General features: G+C 39.0%; 1 protein-coding gene and 1 long non-coding RNA gene across 5 annotated transcripts in view; one reads left to right on the top strand and one right to left on the bottom strand.

Annotated features, from left to right (window-relative positions):
- The window catches only part of enpp2 (ectonucleotide pyrophosphatase/phosphodiesterase 2), a 32,644-nt gene extending 16,277 nt beyond the window's left edge, over nt 1–16,367 (top strand). For all 4 annotated transcript variants that reach the window (XM_019880101.1, XM_019880098.1, XM_019880099.1 and 1 more), the window contains 15 exons: nt 715–787; nt 890–998; nt 1,199–1,324; nt 2,957–2,988; nt 3,065–3,192; nt 5,705–5,780; nt 5,857–5,944; nt 7,269–7,438; nt 10,072–10,207; nt 10,849–10,988; nt 12,749–12,884; nt 13,209–13,286; nt 14,547–14,679; nt 14,753–14,906; nt 15,982–16,367. In XM_019880101.1, the coding sequence (XP_019735660.1) occupies nt 715–787; nt 890–998; nt 1,199–1,324; nt 2,957–2,988; nt 3,065–3,192; nt 5,705–5,780; nt 5,857–5,944; nt 7,269–7,438; nt 10,072–10,207; nt 10,849–10,988; nt 12,749–12,884; nt 13,209–13,286; nt 14,547–14,679; nt 14,753–14,906; nt 15,982–16,152 (1,750 nt within the window). In that variant the 3' untranslated portion in view covers nt 16,153–16,367. The remainder of the gene's footprint in view (nt 1–714; nt 788–889; nt 999–1,198; nt 1,325–2,956; nt 2,989–3,064; nt 3,193–5,704; nt 5,781–5,856; nt 5,945–7,268; nt 7,439–10,071; nt 10,208–10,848; nt 10,989–12,748; nt 12,885–13,208; nt 13,287–14,546; nt 14,680–14,752; nt 14,907–15,981) is intronic.
- A 2,948-nt stretch (nt 16,368–19,315) lies between these two features.
- LOC109521870 (uncharacterized) lies at nt 19,316–27,914 on the bottom strand. Its single transcript, XR_002169448.1, has 3 exons — nt 27,459–27,914; nt 26,847–27,070; nt 19,316–19,347 (listed from the first exon to the last, which is right to left on the bottom strand). It is a non-coding gene; the product is annotated as an uncharacterized LOC109521870 (long non-coding RNA).
- Between the last annotated feature and the right edge of the window lie 71 nt (nt 27,915–27,985).

Below are 27,985 nucleotides of genomic sequence, written 5' to 3' on the forward strand. Positions count from 1 at the left end.
CAAACTCATTTCACATGGTGGGCCACATACGGCCTCGGTAGATGTCAAGTGGGCCGGACCATTAAAATGATACAATACTTTGCTATAAATAACCAAAACAATATGTCTTTCCTTTGTTTTGGTATAAAGAAGCACAAGAACATTAGGAAAATGTTGAAATTTAATGAACATATCTTTTACAAAACATTTCATGAAGCACCTTACATTTCCTTCGACAAATGTGCAATTTACTTTTATCATTCACATATATGCATTGCAACTGATCCCACTGATTGTACAAACTTTAACAAGTAATTGGTATTGAAAAATATAGTAATGCACTTTAAGATTAAACAAGATTCATAAAGAAAGCAAGTTTTAAAGCATTTACACGTGCATATAAAATCTAAATGTAATCCCTGCCTACACCTTACAAACTAAGGAGAGTGCTATTAAATGTGTAAATGTGAGAGTGCTATTGATAGCGTCTGCTGTCATGGGTCTGTCTCAGTGACAGACTGAGGCTGCTGTTGTCTTCTTCTCTGATCAAAACAGTGTCCCCTTGCGGATACTCAATGAATTGCACCTGATTAAAAATATTAATTCTGTGTCTTTAATGCATTTTTTTCACTTTTACATTATCCTGCGGGCCTGATTGAACCTACTTGCGGGCCGGTTCCGGCCCGCGGGCCGTATGTTTGACACCCCTGGTCTAAATGTTTCCTCTTGTCCTAGACCCTACGTTTATGCTATGCACTTTGAGCAGCCAGACATATATGGACATAAAATGGGACCCAATAGCATCGAAGTGAGTATCTTTGTTTTTTGTTTGTTTTTTTGTTATTTTTTTACCAGCACAGTTTCAAACTCATGAAAATAATGTGATAATGACTCTTTTTGTGTGTTCCAGTTGAATTATCCTCTTAGGTTGATTGATAGGATCGTAGGTCAACTCATGAATGGACTTAAGCAGATGAAATTGCACCGATGTGTCAACATCATCATAGTTGGGGATCACGGTATTAGCATACTACACCGCAAGTACAAACAATTAATGGGAGAGCTACATTTATTTGAAATGTTGTATTATTACATGAATGTTACGTTTAAGGTTAATAGTAACCCTAATTAAATTCATGAAGAGATACATATGAAAGTGTTTTTACAATCATGTCCTATTTTTAAGTCCACAAATTCCTACTCCTCTTTATCTTCTCAGGTATGGAAGAGGCCCATTGTGGCCAAACGGAGTTTCTCAGCAATTACTTGACCAATGTTGATGATATCATTCTTATTCCTGGATCCTTAGGCAGAATACGCCCGAGATTCCTCAACAACCCAAAATGTGAGAAACAAAGATTCATACTTTTTTTTTTTTTTTTTATAAAGCTGAAAACTAAAACAACCAACAAATTACAATATCGTGTTCATTCATACTGCTGCTTGAAAAATATGGATAGGTGTATCGTTGTTTTGAGACACAGAATGCTGTCGCAGTATTGCCTGCAGTCTGTAGGTTTGGGAACACTGAGTGCACATGGTTGGGCGGAAAAAAAAGTGAAAGTCGTGTTTTCCCAAGTATAATTTAATTATACAGTTTAGCTGCCTGTAGTGAAGGAATTGATCTCTGCCGATACTGAATTCCTTGGTCAGCATGATGATTGTTATTAAATGTTTATCTTGAAACAGATGATGACGGTATGGGAAACTCTTCTGATGCCATGGGGAAGGTGTGAGGTCATGAGGACTGTTAAATCTTTAGTAGCATCAAATGTCAGGCGGGGAGGGTGCTGCTGAACCGTGATTGATTGATGTCTCATGTGTAGTTGTGAGACTGTTTCATGTCAGTTATTGATAGGACCTTTATCCATTGCCTCTTTGAAGGTAGCAAACGTAAAACTGGGGCATTGCAGAAACATCAAGTCGCCTCAGGAACATAAACACTGACGGCTTGGCCATTGCTTGTGCTCTGTGTTCTCTGTGTTTTCGTCTGTTCATGTGGTCCCTTTAGAATTCGGTGACTGTGACTGTGACGTAATCTTTCTATGTTAATGTATTGTATGAATGACATTCAATTACATTGAGTGATGTTTGCAAGTAAAATACAAAATAAAATGGTTAGTAGTGCAAAGTCCAGGTCGGACATCAGCGCTTTTGCTAAATGTATAATTTAATTGCATATGAGGCGTCTTGACGGCATCTTTGTTTTCTTTCATCCACCTTTTTGTGTTAGTTTCAAGCTTATTCATGGTTGTTAACATGTGAAAGTTATTAAAGGAGCAAGAGCGTTCATCTTTCCTGGTTCATGGCTGATCATCTTGTGAACAACACATTGAGAGGGCAGGACAATGCTATCTGGAGCATATTCCTTGTGTTTAGCAGAGGAGTCACAAAAACCAGTTTGAACCGGAAAATGATTATTTTTTTATTTAAAAGATGCAGGTGTAATTTCTCTACTTTTGTTTGGTTGCTACTTTGCTATATGTCAGTGTAGCAACTGTTAACATTTGAGCAAAATGTTCCCAAAAATTCAAAATGGTACTTGACCACATAGGTTATATTGGAATAACCTTACTGACAATATACCTTGGTTTTCTGTACCAAGGGTACGGTGGCTGACAGGGCAAATTATCCATGTTTCAGAGACAGAGCTTGATTTCTCCTCTTTTTAGTCAAAAATCAGCATTTTTAACTAACCTATTTTCTCTTGGTGATTACTAAAGAATAGAAAAGCTTAAAAGAAAACTTTTTTTCTGGTGAAAAAATGAAAGTATGTTCTTTCTTTTGGTCGGTCCAGTGCTCACATTGTGACAGAGCACACACAATTGTGTCGGTGTTGAAAGATCAGTCAAAATGCTCTAAAATGTGTCAGCCAATATAGGGGAGGAACTCTGTTATAAACTCCGCTAGTCATGAATGAGTTAAGGGCCGTATTCTAAATGAACTTCATTTGACTACTGCTCTCACTTTTTTTCAGATAACCCCAGGGCAATTGTTGCAAATCTAACTGTAAGTATCGTCATTTGTTTTAATTCCCAGGATCAGAAAATATACGGTCACACTCCTTGTCAACCCTTTTTTGTAGTGTAAGAAACCAGACCAGCATTTTAGGCCTTATTTAAAGCAGAATCTGCCAAAGAGACTACACTACGCTAATAACCGACGGATTGAGGATGTACATCTACTGGTGGACAGGAAATGGCACATTGCCAGGTGATATTTAACATTTTTACTACACCCTCTTTCAATTCTTTCAGGTTTCATGCCCATCTATCTTTTTTTTTTCCACGTAGTGGGGGCCTAAGCAGATAAGCACAGACGGGGGGGTCATCTACTGTTTCTAGGACAGCCTGGAGACAAAGGCTTTGTCTACACGTAGCCCGCTATATATGCAAACGGGAGGTATTTTTTCTGCGGTTTGTCCTATCATCCACACATCCCTGGAGATTTTTTAAATTAAAAACAAAGGTTTCTGAAAACTCCGGTCAAAGTGGAGATATGCGGATATCTCCGGATCCGCGTTTGGCTGTGGACAGTTGTAACCGAAGATTTCTGTACGTTAGGACCACCGTCAGTCAGTCTGTTATCGGCAGTTGGTCACTCTGTCATGCGCCTCTGGCACAAACGGCACTTGTGTCCCTGCAGCACAAACTGTTTCCATGGTGCCTCTTTTCTTTTTATTTCACCTCCCCAACAATCGTACGAACATCTGACACGTGCACTCCCAGCTCCGCACTCACACACACATGACATCACAGAAAAGCATATTTTTGATTTCGAGATAATAATTAGTTGTTAGGAAAGTTAGAGAAAGGTGCCTCATACACATTTCTTCCCGCACACCAGCACTTACGCAGTTGGCTGTGGATGCATGTGGATTTTTTTTTCGACACAAAGAGGGGCAAATATATATAGATTTTTTAAAGCCCAGCTGTGTGGAGATAAGGCCATAGTCTCTCCAGTGTGTCCTTGCTTTTGGTGGCGTATTTATCATTACGTTAGCAGTAAGACATTCAAGAAAATGGTTAAAAAAAAGAAAACAACAACATCAAAGCAGCATTTTTTTTCACCTATATTTTGCCATAAATAACATTATTTCCTGCTGCAGTAATCCTGCAGTTTAGAGTGTGTATTAGCAACTGCAAAGAGTACCAATGAAATTATAACGTGCCATGCAAAAAAAGTAATTTTAATTAAGGCATATACTGAAATATATTTATATTTTAAACACGTTCATAATGGTTTAAACAAACAAAGACTGTTTTCAACAAAAGAATAACACACAAAAAAAGACATTTGTGGAATTTAAAATTTAATTGTCTTACGCTTCCTTGTAGAAGAAATCTGTTAAGTCCTCTTTTTCTTCAATCAGGTTCAAACGTCTCTCCGGTTAAATAGAGATGATTACCAGAAAAGAAAATTCAGCTATTCGGAATTATTGTTCCTGTCACAGTGAGCAAAAGCTGGGCTAACATATTCCCATCTGTTTTAGTCTATAACAGTGGTCACCAACATGATGCTTGCGGGCACCAGATAGCCACGAAGGACCATGTGAGCAGCCATCAAGCCTGTTCTAAAAATTTTCGAAGGATGTTGTAGATGTGATCATTTGAAAATATATTCATTGGTAGACATTTATACATGTGTTGGCATGCTTTGTTTCCTACTTATTTTGAGAAATTATTAACATGAACAGTGTCTTAACATAAATTAATTGCAATACGTATTAAAAACAACAATTCAATTGTTAACTTGATGGTATTTATTATTTCAAAGATGTGTATCAAACTGTTAGCCCTTCGCATTAATTAGTACCTCAATTTAAAAAATTCCCTTCTGTTTGATTTGTATTTTTGTACAGCACTTTGTCTCAGCTGCAGCCAGCGGATGCTGCACACCGTGGAGGCAGAATCCTGTCTGCCTCACCTCGTGCTACATTTGCAGCTTTATGCAGTTGGCAAACTAAATATTGAACAAAAATATATGAGATACATTAGCCTGGAAATTTAAAATCAGAATGCACATTACAAGTGACTGAAAATATTGTATTGGAGACGTGAAGAAGCAGAACATTCATGTCACGATCGTTGTGCTACTGCATTTTAAACAATTGGTGGTGGTAGTTGTTATGTGCGGTCTCTGCGTTTACTGAAGGAGTGAGGTGAGGCTGGCTTTCTACTGCCTCCCTTCTTCTCTGGCCAATGTATTTAACCATGAAATCATTATTGGTAGTAAAAACATAAGATAATTCAAAAGGAAAGGAAATACAGTATGTTGTTGTCAGTTATTATTATTATTATTATTTTTTTTTTTAACCTTCTTGCAGGTGAGTCTCTGCCTCCACTGAACGCATGTCCCTGGTCAGTGCAACAATGATGGACATGATTTAATTCATAGCAAGATTGTAGCCATATACTGTATCTCGCAAACTCCACTACTAATGACATCACTAGTACCATATTTGTGCTTCAAAATAAACAAAGGTTGCCCAGCATGGGGCTGGAGCTAAAATGAGCTTCTGTCTATCATATGTAGACCTGTGGAAGGTGGGAGCAGTAAGCCAAAGTAATTTGTGATAACCTGGGTGTTTTTCTTCCTGCGTCTTCATGTGTTTAATTTTTGATTGATATGTCGTTGCAGTCATTGATATTGTTAATTTATAATGTTGTACTCTCGAACTAACAGAGCTAATTCTAACAAATCGAACTTTATTTTCTCATTTCAGGAAAGCACCTGAAGGGAAGAGGCTTTGTGGCTTCTTTGGTGACCATGGATATGACAATAAAATCAACAGTATGCAGGTACTTAAAAATATGTAACAACCGCATTGTACTTGTCAGTGATTTTAAAATAAACATGTTTCAACTCTCATTTCAGACAATATTTTTGGGATATGGGCCTTCCTTTAAATTCAAGACAAAAGTTCCAGTCTTTGAAAACATTGAGCTTTACAATGTTATGTGTGGTAAGATGTTTGTTTATTTATTTATTTTTTTGTTGGACGTCTAATTAAATGACAGTGAGTGAATGTGGGAAAGGGGAAACAACATTTAACTCAGTTTTATTCATATCACACTTTAAAACAGCTGCAGCTGAGGCAGTACATAAATACAAATCGAACATGAAAACAATTTAACTTAACATAATTTAACCTAAAGTTTAAAAAACTGATGCCAGGGAATAAAAATGGGTTTTGAGGTGTTTTTTGAAAAATATCTCTGTAAAAAAAAACACCTATAAAACAGGGCATTCGTTTGGATGAAAGAGGAGGAAAGTGCACGAGCAGTAATGATAAGAGTAATGCTTTTGTTTATTGTATTTATTATTATTGTTTAATATCATTTTCAGGGTTTGTTCTTCATAAGAATGATTCTCTCTTTAACTTGGGACTGAACGGTACAGATCCCTCTTGTATATTATCAGAGCTTATTGGAATCATAGTTATAAGGGCATGTACTAGGAGTGGTAAGTACACTTTACTGGATTTTGTTGACATTTTCAGAGACAACGGTCACTTTTGTTTGGAAGCTTTACCTTTCATTCATTTTATGTTCCCTGATGTTATGTTCTTGTTACATATTAATCACAGAGGGGATATTTTAGAGAATGTTTTGGTGTGCATTTGAAATATTTTATTACAATATATAATGGGCAAAGTCATCCCCAACATTTTTTCCTCTGAAAGTCTCACAAAAGCTGGAATTCTTGAACAAAAATGAATGTCGTTCAAACAAAGCCCCTGACAACTTAGCTCTGACGATGACATTCTATGCCTTGAGATCAAAACATAATGACCGTGACTATTTGTTTAAGACACAGAGGAGGTGCTGCAGGATTGTCTCAACGTCACCGATAGGTTTTCAAAGACGATGTTGTTATATTTTTATGAAAAGGAATATATTATATATTTTGTTTTTGTCAAGCCGTTTTTCTTTTAGCTGCAGTTATTTTTTAAAATGCTCTCGAATTAAAATTGAGTTGAGCTTCGCAGATCATGGAGACCCCTCCACCACAGTAAGGAGACGCCTCGAGGAAGGGCTCATACTTTTCTTTTCTCCTTCAAGTTAACGCTTAAAGCCTACCTTTTAATTACATTTCAGTTACTTTATTTGAAATCCATTGTGGTGATATATAAAGGCAAAATTATTCTCAATGGGATCTAGCTGTACATGTGAAGTTATCAAATAGCTCCTCTATACTATAACAATAATATAATAATGGAATGCCTGTATATTTGTCTCTTTAACTGACTTGTTTTTGCTTGGTTTTTTGTTTTTGCTTGCTTTCAGATCTTCTTGGTCTAACACCAGCACCCAATAATGGAACCCACGGCAGTCTGAACCACGTGCTAAGAAACCCTTTCTATAAGCCTACAATGCCAGAGGAAGTTTCAAAGCCAACCACTTCAGCTTACATTCATACAGGAACAGATGACCTTGGCTGCAATTGCAATTACAAGGTCTACTATAATGACATTGTTGCAGATCTTGGCCCAGGTTTCTTTACAGTTCATAGCTGACATGAAGTTATGCACTATACAGTGTCATAAATATGCAGTATCTCTATTACTAATCAAGACAGCAATGACACAGTTCAGTGCAGTTTTAAATATTTGAAACTCAAAAGTTTGAAATGTTGCTCATGGGAACTCATACATTAATTGACTTTAAAAAAAAAATTGATGTTGATTTGATTCGCCAAATATTCAGTGGAACCCACATACTAGAAGTTGGGCACCCAAATATTCCCAGATTTTTTGTGAGATTTCTCAATATTACAAATATTCATTTGTTTCCCAAAGCATTCTGATGGGCATCAGTTAAACTCAGGTTTTTGCTATTCGCGTGTCTATCCCCCAAGGATATCAGGGTCCACTCTGAATCATTTTAAAGAATCAAAGTCTTTCAAATACAGAACTACCTTTGATATGAATGATGAATTTCTACTGCTACAAGGAAAATGTATTTTCTGTGACTGTTTTTCTTTCTAACGACCTTACAGATTTTTTTTTCTGGAAACCACACAATACAGTATATACTCTCCAAATAAAAGAAAAAAACGTTTTCATGAAGGTCAGAAACATGGCGTGACATAAGAAAGCATTTTTATCACAGTGCAAGTAAGGTATTTGTTTCGGTGAAGGAAGTACTTGTTAACAATACCAGAAACAGCAGCCTTTGAGTGGGAGTGGAGGTTATTGGGATGCTGCACAGGTATAAATGAAAATTATTGAGATGTGGCACCTGATGACTTGTACTCTTAATCATGAAAAGAAGATGGTTTGCTGGAGTTAAACGGCATAAATTAATTCTGAAGAAATTGCGTTCGAAGGGTAGAGAGAAACACAATGGCGGCAAAAAATGGAGAAATAAATGCAGTGCATTGAGCAAGTTGACATAATTTACTGAATTAAAGGCAAAGTGATTTAAATTGATTTGTTTCTAAACACATTAAATATGGTCAAAAATAAGTGCCGAATCTGTGCAAATGCTGAGAACATTTTTTTTTGCTTTTGTGACCAAACTCACCATTTCAGTTGTCCAGATGTCTTGGGCAGGGATGAAACAAGCCCAAGCTCCACTGGTGTTCAGGCCAAGGATTGTCATGTCGTCAGCAAACTTAATGATGTTGGTGCCATCTTGGGAGGAGATGTTATGTTATGGATGAAGATGGTGTATATAAGAGGGCTGAGCACACACCCTTGTGGGATGCCCATGCTTACTGTCCTGGCGCCTGGCGTCCTGTTGCAAACTCTGACTTTCTGTGAGGAAATGCAACACCTGGTTGCAGAGAGTGGCGGGTGATAGTCTGAGGGGGAGCAGCTTCTCAGCCAGCCTGCCTGAGATGACCTTGTTGAATGCTGAGCTGTAGTCAATAAACAACATTCGAACTAAAGGGCCCTTTTTCAGAGTTGTGTGAGGGCACTATGATTGACTCTGTTGACAGCATTGTCAGTGGAGCAGTTCTGAAGCATAATGGAGGTCCAGTTTGTCATCTTGGTGTGTTGATAAACCTCAGTCACATCTGAGGCAAATGCAGCAGAGTGCATTGTGTATGAAACATAGCTCACAGTTCATCTGGGGGTTTTGATTTGGATAGATTTTGCCGCTTGGTGGTGACAATGTTTTGACACCTGTGCTGATCCGTGAAGACCGAGGCATACCGGTATTCCCTTAAGTCTCCAGAGCTGTCGTTACTCACGATGGTGGCATTAAACACATCCCAGTTTGTAGTAAAAAAAAAAAAAAAAACACTCCTAAAGTACAAGATCAGTTTCTTCATTCCAAACTTAAACAGTTGTTTAGTGGGGGTGGAGGTGTTGGAGGAGCTGCCTGTAGCTGGGTAGAAGAGCACAGGAATTTGGTCAGATTATATCAAGGCACATCTTTTTGTGCATCCTTGACATTATCAATTTGGCCCAATGTTGGCATCTTCACTTTTGGGAGAACAGTTGTGATGTTGCAGTATCTGATATCTCACAATGAAACACACACAGTGTCTGGGTGCGCAGTCTTATGTTTATCAATGGCGTAATGCAGTTGAGTGAACACTGTATGTTTGAAAACTATCTTTGAAAACTAAAAAAAAAAACAGCTAAAACGAAGCAGAACTTGCAAAGCTATGCCCATGGTTACAATGTTAAGAGAAATACCAGCACTAATTCTTGTAATTCCTGATATTCTAGCTTTCTATTTGCAAATATTGATCATACTGACCTATTGAGAGCTGCACACACCTATCACACTGTCTTAATTGTCACTGCACAAAAATGTTGCCACGTGTGTAATCGTCCATTGTGTAGTAGCTAACTCAATAAAGGACAGCGTGTGTCCAAAGAGGTAGAGAGAGAGAGCTTTTGTGAATGTTTATGTAGTATTCCAAGAGTGTGTAGCGGGCCATGCATCATGGCCCACAGGAAATTCTCCTGGTGCTCCAGATTAGCCACTACAGGCCTGATATCTTCGGCAATCTTTCCTTTATCATGACAGTGAAATTGGCCTATGTCTGCAATAGAAAATACATAGAGCGTTTCTGATTATGTTGATCACTGTCAAGAGACTTTTTTTTCCCCCCTCTTCATTCTTTTTGCAGTTTCGAGTAAAAAGACGGGACCAAAGGGGTTTGAAAGTGACCATTGCACGAGGCTATAATCTGGAGTCACTCTGGCTCTGTTTCTTACAGAACCAAGTGGAGGAGCTAAATCAGCGACTGAGGCAAGCTATTGATGGTCAGTGCAAACTGATGCAACAAATTATGCAATTACAGTCGACCCCTGCAATTTGCGGGGGATAAGGGCCGGGCTAGGTCGCACATAGTGAAAATCCGTGTATAATTGCCCGTTGAATTGCATTGGGGAGTATTTTTTTGTCAACCCCCACCCTCATCTTCAAAATAATGCTGAAAACATTCAATGTAGGATTTCCACAAGAAATGGGGAAAATTTGAGGGGGGGAAAATAGTCGCAATTTGCGAATCTGTGGGTGCCGAACCATAAGTATGCGGGGGTCGACTATACACACACTTTCTCATAATGTAGCATAAAACTGTCGTCAAACGTTTTACTGGTGCTGAAGTCAAAATGTGAGATGGTGACAAATCTTTAATCGTGCAACAAACCATAAACCAGATATCCAAATCATTCATCAAAATTGATCTTAGTATATGTTTTTATTTTACATTGCAGTTTGTCTGTTTCTGTACTGTATTCTTTTTTTTTCTTTTTTTTTTTTTTAATAGACAGTATGAAATTGCCTTATTATTGTCTATCTGCAGTCCAGTATCATACCAAGTATTCCAATAGGGACCACACTGACCTCTCTATTGCTGTAGTCTGATTTTCTTTTCTTTTTTTTTTTTTTTTTTTTTTAGACAATAGGAATATGCCACACGGTCGACCTGCAGTACGATACCATACAAAGTATTCCATTCTGCACCACACCGACTATGTCTGTGGCTACAACGAGGATCTCGCAATGCCTCTATGGACTTCATACACCATTAGCCGACAGGTACTGTACATCTTATTTATTTGCTACCCCCCCAATACAGTGAGTTTTGTCAAGACTTATTTCTTTTTGTTTCACATCATATCATTAAGTGTTTGGGCGGAGACTTTCTCAAATGATGTATTATTATTTATACAGTGATGTGAAATAGTATTCGCCCCCTTCCTGATTTCTGTGTTCTTTCCATATTTATAACATACAAAGGTTTCAGTTCATCAGACATTTTAATACCACACAGAGACTACCCAAGGAAACACAACATGCAATTTCTAAATGCCAGTGTAATTTATTTAGACACAAAAATCATTCAAAATTACCTGTCCCTATGTAAAAAAAAAAAAGGAATTGCTCCCCCACTTGTTAAATCACTATGTAACTGTGACTAACAACAGTTTTAGGAAAGCTGAGTTCATTTTTACAGGCAACACCGTAGTACCAAATTTGTTGAATCAAGAAATCACATGAATAGAATTTGTCAGACAAAGTGAAGCAGACTACAGAAATAAACGCAACATGCCACAATTCAAAGGAATTCAAGAAGAAATAAGAAACAGTTATTGAAATCTATCTGTCTGGAAAATGTTAAAAAGCCAATTCCAAGGTTCTGGGGCTCATTACTCATCCAGCAGGTTGCAAAAGAACCTAGTACAACACTCAAAGCATTTCAGACCTTGCAAGCTTCAGTTCAGGTCAGTATTCTTGACTACGATTTAAAAAAAAAAAAAAAAAAAAAAAAAAACACAGGTATCCATGAGAGAGTTCCCAGTTGAAAGCCACTGCTGTCCAAAAAGAACACAACACTCATCTCACATTTGCTAAAAGACATCTTGATGATTCTCAATACTTTGGGAAAATCATTCTCTCAACTTAACAATCAAAAATTACAATTTTTGGAAGACGTCTGTGGTAAAAATAGCACATTTGATAAAAAGAACATTATTCCAACAGTAAAATATGGTGTTGGCAGTGTGATGGTCTGCGGCTGCTTTACTTCCTCAAGACCAGGACAACTTGCTGTGATTTATGGGACAATGAATTCTGCTGTCCACCAGAAAATTCTGAAGGAGAATGTCCGACAATCAATTTCCGACCTGAAACCCAAGCGTTCTTGGATCAGGCAGCAGGACAATGATCCGAAACACACCAGCAAGTCCACCTCTGAATGACGTAAAAAAAATAAGAATAATTAATGTTTTGGAGTGGCCAAGTCAAAGTCTGGATTTGAATCCAATTGAGATGCTGTGGTGTGACCTTAAATGGGCAGTTCATGTTAGAAAATCTGTGAAGAAGAATGGGCCAAAATTCCTCCACAGCGATGTGAAAGACTGTTACCAATGATCGCAAACGCTTAATTTCAGTTATTGCTACCAAAGGTAGCACAGCCCATTATTAGGTTCGGGTTTACTTTTTCACATAAGGACAAGTAGGTTTGGATGTATTTATTTATTTATTTGTTTTTGTGTTTGTGTCTAAATAAATTACATTGGCATTTAGAAACTGCATTTAATGTGTACTTGGGTTGTCTCTGTGTGCTATTAAAATTGGTTTGATGAACTAAAATCTTTGTGTATGATAAATTTGCAAAGAACACAGAAATCAAGTAAATTCCTCCAGGTTGGCAACTCTGATTTGCTGTCCACTATGTGCACTATACACAACACAAAAGTGAATGTGAACAAAAGCTGCAAGGAGCGAGAATATCTTATCTCCCATGATAACGAAGCGTGCAATATTCAAACATTGTCCTCTATGTGGTCATTCAGGTAGAAGTGTCTGCTTTGCCCGAAGTCCTGATGAACTGTGTTCGGCCAGATACCAGAGTCCAATCAGCCTTCACCCAGTCCTGTACAAACTACAAGGCAGAAAAACATGTCACCTTTGCGTTCCTATACCCACCACGTAAGTGAAAATTGTATTCTATTTTAAAAAAAAAAATAATAATAATAATAATAATTAATGTAAGACAATTGAATTCTTGTTCATATTACCGGTAATGTGATTACTCAATTTGTTGCCAAGTCTTGCTCAGTACAGTTAAAGTAAATCCAAATTTGAGTATTGCCTCGCAACCTGAACACTGTACAAGCAATTGTTGAGTGGCCTTAGTTTTAGAAATAGTTTTGACAATACAATAATGTTTTCATAAAGTTTTATTCTGGATTAAATAGTTGTATGAAAATGTTGATATCTTAACTTACTGAAATGTACTTTATATTTCGACAGAATTATCCACAAGCATCGAGAAGAAATACGAAGCCCTTTTTATAACCAACACTGTTCCGATGTATCCTGCGTTCAAGAGTAAGTATCTCATTCAGCATTTATTGTCTGTCCACTTCCTTCCCAAAGTACAAGAACAGTGAGGCCAATGTCTTGACTTTTGCTAAAGACTGGAAAAAAATGTGTTAATCATTTGATGAATGTGATATAAGATATCAACATTGCGACCTCTTTTCTGGTGTTTGCATTTGAAAGTAATCCAAAAAAAAAAAAAATCAATTTTGTCTGACCAAATCCATTGATCATGTGAGCAAAATATTGGAACATGTGACAAACAGGTGTGTTATGTTGCTGTATCTTGTCTGACATCCCAACAATATATACAGTGAAATGTTGACACTCCGTTTCTGGGTTTTGTCAGTGAAGACTGCATTCATGCTAGTTTGAAGTAGAACCAACATGAAACCAAAAGAGAAAAAGGCAATTGCACAGCTGAAAGGTGAAAAAAGCTGGAAAATCAATCAGAACCATTACACGAACTACAGCCACAGCTATCCATTCGGAACGCCCTGAGGAAACCACTGCTGTATTATGTTTCAGACATTGAACGGGTAAGCCAAGGAAAATAGCCGCAGTTGATGACCGAAACATTTTCAGGGCTGTATCGAAATACCTTAAAACAACTTTCTGTGACATCAAGGAAGGAGTAAACATATCACTGTGTACTGTTTGTCGAAGATTTATAGTAGAAGTACAGAGGTCAAACTAGAAGAATTAAATCTCTCATTAGCAAACCAAATAGGAAGGTAAGGCTATTATTACTTGTTTCACATTGCCCCATAAAAGCGAACACAGAATCGGAAAGTGTCATGATTTTAACGGTAGAACAAACTTGTCTGAAGTACGGATACAATCTTCAGAAACAAATGTTACCACGGCCAACGCTTAAAAAGGTACGTCTCTATCATGCCATCGAGCTTTGAATAGCTGCCTCCTTCACATATGGCAATCTGAGTTTTCATAACATCGTAGAATATATTAATATTACTGTAAACACAATGCCTACTAAGCACACTAAGCGATGCAGTCAAACCCGACTGAACTGTCACACAGTGTGCCGTGCAGTGCATAGTTTTCATGAGTGGCCGACAGTTGGCCACTGGTTTTGCTCAAAATTTCAATTGCAGTTTCAGAGTGTTGCAACATCACATTTGCAGCAGCCAGTGCAAAATGATGGCAAGCTTGTTCAGTTCTGTTTCTTTCTTTGCCACCATTATTTCCTTCATTCTCAGACCATTCATACCTACCTCCTTCTTTCCACCACCCCCTCACCTCCCCCAGAAACATGGTCTTATTTTCAGAGAGTCCTTTTGAAGAAATATTCCACTGAAAGAAATGGGTTGAATGTTCTCACTGGACCAATATTTGATAATGATTTTGATGGTGTAAAGGACTCCACCGACAAGATTAAAGAGTAAGATTTTTTTTCTTTATTTTTAAGTACTCACAACCACATGACTAATTTCGTGACTTTTTCTTGACTGCAGGTATGCACGTGGGACAATACCCATCCCAACGCACTTTTTTGTGGTTCTAACCAGCTGCTTAGACTTCAGAAAGGCTGCAGATTCATGTGGTGGCCCCCTTAGCTCTGCTGCCTTCATCTTGCCACACAGACCAAACAATGATGAGACTTGCAATGTAAGGAACACTGCCAGTATTTATATTTGAGCTCACTCCAACTAATAAGTGGAGTATCATAATATCAGATGACAAAACACACCTGATTAAAAGCTGCAACAGCTAAATCTTGCTATAAAAAGATATAGATACGTATATTGGCCATTTCTCTTTTTTAGTCGCAGGTCTCCATGTTTAAACGTGGGGTATTTGCAAAGAAAAACGTTGCATAGATGGATTAAAAAAAAAGTTATAATAATTACCTTAAACACGGATAGACACTTTTTTTCCCAAACAAATGCAGCTTGTTACACAGTAACCTTCCCGAAACATTCTCAGTCTCTTGTTGTCCTTTGAGGCAAATTCTCAGACGACATTGTCTTCTTCATCGCGTAGCACTGCAGCCATTGGAAACTCATTTATTACGTGTTTGGGAGAGGTTGCTGTCCAACGGGGATAGTGCCTCTCATCCGTTGCAAGCAATCGTGGGAGTCCAGCAGCCAGACAAAACAACAGAGGGATTGGGGTCACACCGCAGAGATGGATGCATTTATGACACTTGTTCCCTATGTTCATTAAACTTAACTCAAGGTGCTGCTCCTTACTCTCAATTGTTCCGACACAGCACCGTACTCCTTTGTGCACACACTTCCGTCCGCATTTCCTCTCTCAGGCAGCCTGCCCTTCCCTGTTGCATGCGCTCTCCAACTGCAAATGGCTGATATAAAAATTCAGTATGACGGTGGACTCCGACAGTTTCATTGGCTCACTGTGACTTGTTTGGTAATGTCATTGATCAAATGTGACGAGATTATGAGGAAATCTATTGATGGCTTTTGTTCATCAGGAAAAATTCATAAATAAACTGCATCACAATAATAGTCAAAGGGATCAAAGTGTGTTTGTGTGGGGGGGGGGTAGTGGGGGCTTCTCGTCAGAAAAGTTTGGTATCTATGTAAATATTGAACATGTGACTGATTATCATTATGTGTGGACCAGGCTAAAATCTTTTTATTGAGAATGAGGCCTAGAGGTGATGTTAGTTACAGAAAAATGAGTAAAACCAATACTAATACTTATCAATGATTCCTTGCAGAGCTCAGATGAGGAGTCGAACTGGGTGGAGGACCTGATGAAGCTCCACACAGCTCGGGTCAGAGATGTTGAAATCCTGACAGGTCTGGACTTGTACCGTAGGACCACACGGAGTTATGCTGAAATCCTATCATTGAAAACGTATATGCACACTTATGAGAGTGAGATCTAAAGTTTTACCTTTATATTTTTGCTGGACTTGAACATTTTGATCACATTGTCTATGACGCGATATCTCATGGAACTGCACACGAGCTTGATTGCTTGATTCCCATCTCTACAACACCACTAAACTACAAAGTTTGACATGAATTGTAAAAGTCAGGTAGTAGTGAGGAAAAAAAAACTTGTGTCTGTTCTATACACACACACACACACACACACACACACACACACACACACACACACACACACACACACACACACAAGAAACCTGTGAACATCAGAATATGTGTTTTACATTTTACTGTATTTGAATACAGGTATATATTATACACGCTTGGCAGTGTTTTCGTGATATCATATACCTGTGGACACGGCTGCGGCCGCCATGCTGGAGGTTACGTATTGTTTTGTTCCAGCGCTTAGTGAGTATCTAACAATAGAAAAATGTGATGGCCAACGTCAAAGAATGCTTAATTACTGTGTTGGAATCAGGGAGAGATGTTAGAACATTTCTCCAGCAAGGGATGGAGGTTGTGGCTTTCACAAATCAACAGAGCATATATATATATATATATATATGTGTGTGTATGTATACATGTACATATATAGGTGTGTGTATATACGGTATATACATATAAATATCCCTGTGTATATATGTGTGTGTGTGTATATATACATATATACACACACACACATATATATATATATATATATATATATATATATATATATATATATATATATATGTGTGTGTGTGTATATATATATATACACACACACACACACACACACACACACATTCTATTTTCACAACCATAAGGTACACTCAAAAGTCTGACCTTTTACCCAACTAGCACGGGGCGTGTAGTAATGCGGTGTGTCTTGTGCATGCACCGAGTTCCAAATTCTGTGAATGTTGTGTGACTTTGATGAGCGCTCCGCTTGACTGACTGATATTGTGCTGACACGCTGCTTATATCGAGGAAAGACGGACGTACCAGAGAGCAGCATGCGGATGTTAAAGGGGGAAAGGTGGGCGTGAAAGAGGAGTTTAAAAGCATCCCTGGTAGGTGTACATAGTGACAGTATGTGCATATACAACAACCTGAAAATGGCAGCTATTAAGAGACATGCCTACGAAGCACAGTTCAAACTACAAGCGATTATTTATGCGGAATCCGAAATTCAGATCAACGAATCCATGGTCCGCAAGTGGAGGAAGCTGGAAAACGTGTTTCGCCAAGTCCAGTCACCGTTCAACTGAGGGCAAAAACGCTTGCAGAAGAAATAAAAATCGAACATTTTCAAGGACGTCCATCTTGGTGCTTTCGTTTGACTGCAGTAAAAAGATTGCCGACAAACGGCCGTCTGACAGCTGCTGTGAAAAACCAAGTGCAGCAAATGAATTGGGAGCTTTCAATCATTCCGGGGTGGGGTTCCACATGGACACACGATCTGGGGTGCAAAGCCATCTCCAATTGCCCACGTCACATGCACGGCCGACTACCTCATCCGCAAGGGCAGCGCTTACAGCTTACCTGCCAATATCATGCATGGACAGCAGCGAGTCTATTTTCGTTTGCGCAGTGTCTAGCATGGTGTACTCGAGCGCCCTGATTTTGATGCAAATGAGGGATGGCACTTGGATTGGCCGGAAAGGCTACTTCCGTCCCAGAAGGGCACACAAAGGCGCAAACGCTAGACTTGTGCTCGGAATGAAAATAGGGCCACGAGTGTTCCTCTTAGTCTTCTTGACAGCGCTGTTGGTCTTTTCAGAATAAAATGCAAACTGCTGGTATCTTTCCATCGTATCCTGGGAGGAGTCCCACCTCGGTACATCTTGCATGACTTTGTTTTCACTAAGCTGCAGCAACCGCTGTTTTCTCTGCAACACGTTGCTTTCTACTCTGAGCTCTCCATGTGTCATCAGTACTGACAGCGACTGGTAAAGTGGGACTCCGCTCGTGATCCTTGTCCAGCATGTTTTCAGTAACGAGATAAATGGTCCCGGCTGCAGTTCCAACTGCCAGTAAACTACTTTTAGTCTTCATTCCTCCTTGAGGGGATTTGTTGCTGTAGCACAGGTTGCTTTGAGACTCTCTTTGAATTCCATACACAGTGATGAAGTTGGAAGGGAATAATCCAGTCCTTTTCTTGCTTGAGATGGTGTTATTCCAGGACACCTCGAGACCGTAAAATAGTTAAAAGAGGAATAAGAATGCTTAACACCCATCACTTGCAAAACATCATTGGCCAGTAAAGTGTGTCAGTCTAATTCATGTGCAAGCAAACACTTAGCCATGGTCTGTTTTCATTTCATCACACTATTTTGCCACATGTGTTTTATGTCACATTTCTTTAAAGTACCTGTTCGTGTGTGGCGATCGTGAAGTTAGTGTCAGTCCACTAAGTAGTGCACCGTTAAGTGGTGTCAATTGGTTTCAAATAACAGTGCCATTCTAGCTGCTGAAATGTTGCTGAGTGTACAGCATTGATCAAGTTGTCTTATGACAGATAACATGTCTTTTCCTATGTTATGTAGACTTGCTAATTGGCCCCTTTTTGTCAGGTTGTGCATTTTAACGACTTGCATTTTTGTGCTTGTACTTAATAAACACTGATTGTGATTTTGTCGGCAGAATCATTTGTAAATTGGATTTTTGATAGAATTCAATACAAATATCGATGTTGGAGGATAATGGTTAAGTATGTTAGACTGGTAAAATAATAAGGGTAGAATTAAACATCTTCATTAAAACATTGTAAACTAACGTCGGCTGGTCTGAGCCATGAAAAACCAGGGCTGAGAAATGAGTCCCCGAACGCCTCTGATTAGCTCTCAGTTTTTTTCTTTTGTGAACTGCTGCTGTTTCGTATTCAACATTTGTTACTTAATTTTGATGTTGGTTTCACCTCTAACTAGTGTAAATAAAGTCTTCATGCCCAAAAATAAGTGTACTCATTCATTCATTTTATTATTTAAATCGTAATCATATGATACTGGTGTAAAATATCCATCTAATCATTACCCAAACCGGTCTTCTTCAAATCTTTATTTTTCCATATTCCCCGACCAACGGAGTAAAGCGGTACAATAACTGCAAAAAATATTAAACAGCAAATGAATAATCAACACACTGATGACTTAAGAGCAGTAGAAAATATTACTTCTTAGAGGTTACCTCCAGCTTCAATTTGACATCTATTTAAAAAAAAAAACACTAATGTAATTATTTTCATTTTCTAATATTTTTTTAATGATCAAACACAGCTTTAAATCATTTAAAAGTCATAAAATTTTCAGCCCCCTTTCTGTGTGTTGACAAGAAAAGCCACTCTGTGCACAGGATGCAAAGCCACAATTTATTCATGAGCAGATGCTATACTTACCAGAACCCTTGACTTGAGATGTTTGAGAGGAACCCAGTTCTACCACATCATTTCTCAAATGAATGGCGACTAAAAGTTATTTATATTTTCCAGTCAGGTCTGTGCAGCTTACTGTCTTTCAAAATATGGTTCCACTGCCACATCAGTCAATCAGGGAATAACCAGGTATTGTGTTAATTGGATAATCCGAATGCTTGATGGGTTAGGTGAGGGAATTCGAAGCAAAGAAAGTGTTGTTGAGGACTTACTGTAGTTTGGGAGAATTTTACCAATCGGGTTTGGAAATAACAGATTAAACTCCTCCATGTCATATATATATATATATATATATACATACTAACGTTCATTGTGAGCAGACGTGTTTTTTGTGATTTATGCAAATCTGACTGTTTTTTTGTTATTTCTGCATCGTGTATTGGCCCCTAATCCTGGGATAATAAAATAGTTTCGGATTTCGAATAAATCGCTTTTCTGGAACGGATTATGGTCGAAAACCGAGGTATGACTACAGATTTTTGAAAATGTGATGTTTTTAGTAAGACAGTCAAGTGTTTCGCATCTTATGAATGCTTCAGCCAACAAAGCAGATGAGGAAAATGTGGTTAAGATCGCACGACTGTCCGTGTTTTTATGTTATGTGTTGGGTTTATTATTTTATTTTATATTAACTGTTTTGTTAAGCGCTTTGTTACAGCTGCAACTGTTGTGAAAGCACTATATAAATCAGGATGTATTGTATTGTATTTTCTCTTTTGCAATTTTTTTCCCTTGGATGGAAAGCAGTGAGTGCGCTTTATTGTCTTGGTTGTATGGGTGGATACCAGGTGTATTCTTGGTGCTGTCTTCATTTTTTTTTTTTTTTTTTTTGTCTGTAAATATCTATCTTTTTTTCTTTTCTCTTCACCCTTTCTTCAACCATGTAATCTTCAATAGCAAGTCATCTTGAATTTTTTTCACAGATCTCCAAGAAAAGTGGTCACAGCAGGGAGCTGGGCAGTGCTTTTGGTTTGCAGGAAAGTGAGGGAGGACATTTTGTCTTGGGGCGATTTTAGGTCAGAAGGGGTACAAGCAAGTTTTTTGCCAATCATTTGTCAACAGGAGGCTACGATCAATAATCACTAATGTTGTCTCCTTTTTTTTTGTGATCAAATTTCATCCTCCCGAACAGTAATGACCAAAGCAACGACGGTTGTGTATTTGATCACATGGAACGTGATTTTCCATATATACGTGAGTGTTAATAAAAAGAACGTCATACTTTTACTGCTGTGTTTGCTCCAGACAGACTCATGAAGGCCCAGGAGGAGTCTAATCTGGGCACAAAAGAAACGGATTGCACGCTCAGATTGACTATGTCATTGACAAATGCCTCGCATTAATTTTGTTACGTATTTGTCCCTTGAAGATGTCGAATAACCCTATTAAATCAGGTAGTCAGTTGGCCATTAATCTCAATGGAGCAGGCTAGTCACTCAAAACTAATGGGGTTTATAATTTGCATGAAGCGAGTTTATCCAAAAAGCTTTTACTAAAAGGATTACATTTCAGACAGAGGGTTTATCATCACACTTGTTCAGACATGGATTAACGGCAGTCGTTGCAAAGAACTTTACTGCGACAGAAAGTCACAAATTTCCCGACTCTGCCTTAGGTCTGTTTTCGTGAGATTAACATTCAGTCCAGTTTGGCTTGTGGAACAATCAACATGTTACACAATTATTGACTGATCAATAACAAGAGTTTATATCACTTGTTTATGTTGTACAATTTCATCATATATATGCACTCTATAGAGAGAGGGAGAAAACACACACACACACACATCACATATCTCATAATGACTGCCACCTTTGATTCTTGCTCCATCATTTTTACCTGCCAGTATTTCATTTAGCGGCAATAAGCCTACTTCTTTGCAAATGCGTGGGGGTATTCTTGTATTGTTTTAAGTATGCAATTGCAGCAGTAATAAAATTGAATTTAATATGTTGCCTATAATTTAATTGATAATGTCATTATTTTTCATGTGCATTTAATAACTTGATTTTTAAAACAATATAGCTTGCCACCGTGTCCATTGAACATGTCACTAGATGTGTGTCAACGTTGGACTTGACAAGTCCGTGTACGTTCAGTCCAATGTTGAACAGAGTGCACCATTTTGAGGGATTAAAAAAAAATACAACTGGTTCATGAAGCGAATTTAAAGCGTGATTTTCCTCCAACTACTGATTACCTCCAGACGTGTTTAATCAAGAAATCATTGAAATAGCTTGTGACTTAAATTGTGATTTCATCCATTTTCTACACACTTGTACCTCTTTAGGGTTGTGATTGATCTGGAACCTATCTCAGCTGACTTTGGGTGAGACGAGGGGTACACCCTAAATCTGGCGTCAGCCTACCGCAAACACACCAGTGAAATGTCTTAGTCCAGCCGACTTAGTCCAAGACCTGTCAGGCACGGAGTTTCAAAAATGAATGGCCTTCCTTCTGCCATTGCCAGTCTGGTCACGAAAAGGAAGTCCAGAGTAGGGATATAGTTATAGCAGACTCCAACGTTACATTTTCGGTGTTTCATGCTTTTAGGGAACATGTGATCAGCTGACGAAGCGGTAGCAATTCCCCCAAGTCACAGCGACGAGTTAAGCAATTTAGAGTTAAGGTTCCGCTGTACGTTTTCTCCTGCAGCTTTATTAAAGTTCAAGTATAACCTGAAAGTTCATTCTGATCATAAACCTCTCAAGTTCATACTAATAAATCAGTTTTTACTCGGCATAAAGAGCAGAAAGTCTTTCAGATTCATGCGAGAGTAAATGTATATTTGTATGTGCTGTAGGTGTATGAATCTTCCAATTCCATTGTCCCTCTGCCCCTTTGATATGCTAGGATTGAAAGAAAGGGAAGAAAATGTTGAGAAAAATTCAAAAATCATGGAGTGGTTTTCAATTTGTTTGCTTTGTCAAAACTATGATTTCACGAGCGAGAGTTTCTATTTCAAATGCGCCTTAAAATCTTTATCCTCATATTCTGGCATGCAATGTTTGCAAAGTAAATTCCAACTGTTAAACAAAAAGATTAAAGTCAATGCTAATCCTTGCTCCCTGTCTCCCCAGGCATGTATTGGAGGAAAGAATGCATGTTGTTTTGAATTTCTTTTTTCTGCATTTTTTCCCCGTGCCTGTTTTCTTCGACAAAGGCAACAACAGCATGAGCATTAGACCAGAGCTGAGGCTGGAGTCTTTAAATCCTGATGCGCTTCAAAGCACGGAGAGAGCAATTCATCTTCTTATCTTTGACTCAAAACAGGCTTTTTGTGTGGAGGAGAGAGGGAAAGGGAAGAGGCAAGAGGGAGGGAGGGTAGGGGGGGAATGCTGTCGAGTAATTTTCCGTTTAAATGTTCCACTCCACAACAATTTGCATAAGCAGCCCTGCGCCTGTGATAAGAAGATTGGTAATTTTCAAAGGCTCTGTAGGGATTGAGAATTAAAAGCCTTTCTGCACTATCTTCCCTCTTGCAGCTGGCCACCAAAGATTCCCTCTTCTCTCATGCATTTTCGCCTAAACTACGCCTTATAAACTTTCCCTACCATCCTCTCCTCTGCTCGCCCTGACAGTGCAAACTTTATCCCGCCGTATATTCTCAGTCCTATCCTATCATTCTGCCACAGACTTCGCACTATTTGGTGTTATTTTTGCTTGCCTAACCCTTAGCAACAGCAATGTGAATTGACACAAATCATGAATTCATTTTTTAAGATGATCACTGTGGGTTATGATGTCACGGCAAAGACAAGAAACCCCTGTTTGACTGGCGGCATTGCAGCTGTAATCTTGTCATTTTAGACTTGCTTCTGGGGCTGCGCAGTAGATGTAGTGCTTTGCTCGGTCATAGTTATATCGGATTTGTACAATCATTATAAAATATACACCAGGGGTAGTCACAAATATTTGAGGGCCACAAAAAACATTTTCAATGAATCAGCAGTGAATTTATTGAGGTCATGCCACATGCGATTAATACTGTGTTTAAAATAAATAAATAAATAAAACTGCAATATCTCTCTCTGACAGAAATTGCAAATGTTTAATAACATGGCCCATGTCCTAAATTGAAAACAAATACCTGTAGTTTATATTGGGCAATGGGGGCTAAAAATGTGTTTCTATTTGTAAATATAAACACAAAGAACTACAAAAGAGAAGTAAAAATGTACTTGTGTGTTATTCTACAGCGGCTTCCCAATTTTGAATGTGTGCCAGTGCTGATTTTCACTGTCCCCGAATCGCCAACTGTTCCGGATTGTCCATATTTTGGTCCGCAAATCTCAGAACGCGTCCTAGATATGGCCGCAACATGTGGTGTTCCGGATATTTCAAAAATGGGTCATGGGTCACGTTGCCCAAAAAGGACAAAAATGAGCAAAAATTATTGGTAGATACTTGCAATCTATGTTTGACAACATACTGCTTCCACTGGTGGCTCCAGTGACGTCAGCATCACTGTGGACATTACATTAACACAAGTTGATGAGCCCAAAGTTAGCTGAAAGCTAACGATTTGACTCGACGACAATCACTTCTAATTTCGGTAGATTCAGATCAGCAGCTAAAAACAAACACAGACGCTAGCAGACGAGTCCAAGCTAAAAGCTAATGACTTGACTTGACCCCAACTCTTGCTAATTTTCATAGCTTCATATCAGCGGCTAAAAACAAAGGCAGCTGTACAAAGTGAAGCTTCATCGGCAGCTTATTATGTCCACTAATGCGCAGACAAGAATTCTGTGCTAACAACAGCTTTATCCATCAAAGAAAAACAAACACCATCACACTTCACTGTGTTGTTGTACCATCAGTGTCATAATTACACTTGTTGGAATACGCCAATCGGCCATGGCCCGTGAAGCACAGCTAATGGTGTATATTTTTTATTTATTTATTTATTTTTGGGTCCCTGGAGGTATGTCTTCATATGAAAATGTATTTCCTTAGAAAAAAAAATGTGTATCGTATGTGTGCGCAAAGAGCATTGTTGGAATGTCACTGCATTTTCATCATGATTTTTGTTAGATTCATTCTTTGAAGCATCAATTTTCATGTGTTCAATACAATGCCTTGATTTTGGTGAGGTTATTAGGACACATTCACACATTCCATTCCGTGTGAAGGAAAAATAATTTTGGATTCAATTTTATGTAATTACATTTTCATCTTTACATGCTTGATGTAATAATTACATGAAAATAAATTATGATTATAGAGAAACTGTGTTGTGTAAATGAATGGGTTGCAGACTTGTTAAATCTACTGCGGAAGGGTGCTGCGTTAATGTTCTTGACAAAAGATTAAACATATGAAAATTCTGACAAATTGTTCTGGTCACCTGGTTAGCACTGGTTAGTTTGCATGCTCTCCCTCCCACATTCCAAAAACATCCACTATTAGTTAATTATTTACTGTAAATTGTCCTTAGGTGTGATTGTGAGTGCAAATGGTTTTTCGTCTATGTATGCCCTGCGATTGGCTGGCAACCAATTCAGGGTGTTCCCTGCCTACTTTCTGAAGAAAGCTAGGACAGGGTCCAGCACGCCTGCAGCCCTCATTTGGATAAAGCTGTTCAGATCATGGAAGGATGTATGTTGTGAAAGAGAATTTTGATGGCTTGGCAGCTCCGCTGTCCACTTTTCTTCTAGCCGTGAAGTTGGACCACATTTTTGTGCAATCTAGCCTACTACTGATGTCAAATCATCATAATAGGAACTTCTCCAAAAACAAAAGTGGGAGTAAAAAAATTGCAGTCGCTGTCAAAAATTGCAGCTGCAGCAGTGCACTCTGAGTAACCCGGTAACAAGCTGTGTCGTGGAGGTATTCTTCCCTGTAGTTCATGTTTGTCGCACTGTCCTCACATCAGTGTGTAGGCCAGAACACCACTTGAGGCCAGACTCCGAGGAAGGATGGTCATCAATTCTCTGAGGCAGATCTGTGGGGTTTTCACCCGTATTCTATTTCTTAAAAAACAATTCATTCCTGTGTGTATGTGTTGTTTGCTATGAGAGATAGAAAAAACAATTACAAACTGGTAAGTGAACCTGAACATATAATAAATCAAGGCCCAAATACACTATTTCGCATTGCAATTTGTGAGTCAAAATTAGCATTCTGAGCCCCAAAACACTTGAATGGCAATATATAAATAAATAAAATATGCATGTTTTGGAATGTGAGAGGAAACCATAGTACTTGGAGAAAACCCACGCAGGGACGGGAAGAACATGCAAACTTCACACAGGAAGGCCGCAGCCGTAATCGAACCTTGCAGCATATTTGCACGGTGAGGCGGATATGCTAATCAGTCGACCACCGTGCCGCCCAAATAACACACACACACACACACACACACACACACACACACACACACACACACACGCGCGCGCGCTTGATAAATAAAGCAGCATGAGAGAGTCTGTTGATTGAGATGAAGTGCTAGGGGAAAATGCCTTCACAATTCTATACACTTCCCAGGTGTTCTTATAACATGTCTGTGGTTATACTTTGATCAAAATACCCTGAGGGTCAAGAATAAGAGACCTACTTGGACACATCTTCAACCATAAACCATCACACAGGCCCAGTAACTTTACTAAGCAATCAAGTAAGTGCTGAAATTCAGAAGCTCAGACACATGAGAATGCATTACCAGTCAATGTACTGAATCGATGGCAATGCAGACCAATTTGTGAAAAAAAGCGCATCAAATTCATCCATCCATCCATTTTTTTAATCTGCTTATCCTCACGAGTGCCGCGGGCATGCTGGATCCTCTCCCATCCGTCATCGGGCAGTGGTCAGGGGACACCCTGAAATGGTTGCCAGCCAATTGCAGGGCACACATAGACGAAGAACCATTCGCACTCACAGAGACACCTTGAGACCATTTAGAGTTTTCCATTAACCTGCCACGCATGTTTTTTGGAATGTGGGAGTAAACGCACCCAGAGAAAACCCACGCAGACACGGGGACAACATGTAAACTCCACGCAGAAAGGCCGGAGCCGAAATTGAACCCTGCACCTTTTCCCCGTGCAGCCGACATGCTAACCAGTGGACCACCGTGCCGCACGCATTAAATTATAAATTGAAACGTATGAAACTCATGTTGAAAATATTGTTTTTGGCGGGGGCGATGTTTTTTTTGCCACGTATACTGACTTTAGTGACACTTTGTAGTTATCAGAGGTGCTGCCATTACAAACCTCCTGCGGCTCATAATATGAAATACTAACAATGTACCAATGCAAGACAAATGACCTTTTTTGGGTCCCCAGTACAGGATTGGTTGAGGGGGGCAGGAACAACGGTGGCGCTTGGGGGCCATTCTGTGGACTTGACAGAGCTGATCAGGAAGACAGCCAGAAGTCAAACAAATGGCGCTTGCCAAGGCCATTCTGCACGATGCTAGGTGAAAGATCCAGGAGCTGCTCAGGGGGACAGCCTGGATGTCATGCCCAAGAAGCTTGCCAGGACCTATTGGCCTAATGGAGTCAACAAACAGAAAGGCTAGGCTTTAGGTCAAAAACAAGATGCTAATGCGCCAACTTGACCACCCATTTTTTTAACGTAATATGCAGCACGAGGGAATAAAACGGCACCTTCTGTATGGTTTGTCAAGGGAGCGACTGTATATTTTAGATTCTTTTTAAATATTATATTATTATTTTCATGATTGCCTTATCATTGATGTACAGGACTTCCTTACTGCAGGTGCTGTGCAGTGCTATATAGAGTTTTAACTCCATTTTTATCTGACATTCAAATTAAGAAAGACATTTTCATTAAAAAACAAAAAAACCTGAACACAAATTCACTCAAACTCACGCCTGAAAAGTCGTGACCATTCACTGATAAAGCAAATCACCATACCTTCACAGCGCCCACTACTCTGTGCCAATGCTTTCCTTCAGCCAACCGAACAGCGGGATCAGCCGACATGGTCTACATCTCGACCTATGTCTCTAATATTGTCGAGAAAACTCGGATTAAGTCCATAAATCCACCATACCCATTGTTATCTGTGCAGCCTGGGTGCCATGTCCTCCCCTTGAAATATGTTCAAGTGATTTCACTGAGTGGTGACACGATGTTTGACTGGTTACCACGTCCGCCTCACAGTGTAAAGGTGCAGGGTTCGATTGCGGCTCTGGCCTTCCTCTGTGGAGTTTACATGTTCGCCCCGCGCCTGGGGGGATTTTCCCCAGGTTCCCTACCACTTTCTAAAAATATGCAGGGTAGGTAAATTGATCACTCGAAATTGTCATTAGGTATGATTGTGAGTGTAAATGGTTGTCGGTCTATGTGCGCCCTGCGATTGGCTGGCAACTAGGGCTAAGTTTATTTGGGGTAAATGGGTGACGACAACACATGAAATAAAATTCAACTGGGGAGGAAAA

The sequence above is a fragment of the Hippocampus comes genome, unplaced genomic scaffold (assembly GCF_001891065.2).
Source record: "Hippocampus comes isolate QL1 unplaced genomic scaffold, H_comes_QL1_v1.1 scaffold135, whole genome shotgun sequence".
Lineage (NCBI taxonomy): Eukaryota > Metazoa > Chordata > Actinopteri > Syngnathiformes > Syngnathidae > Hippocampus > Hippocampus comes.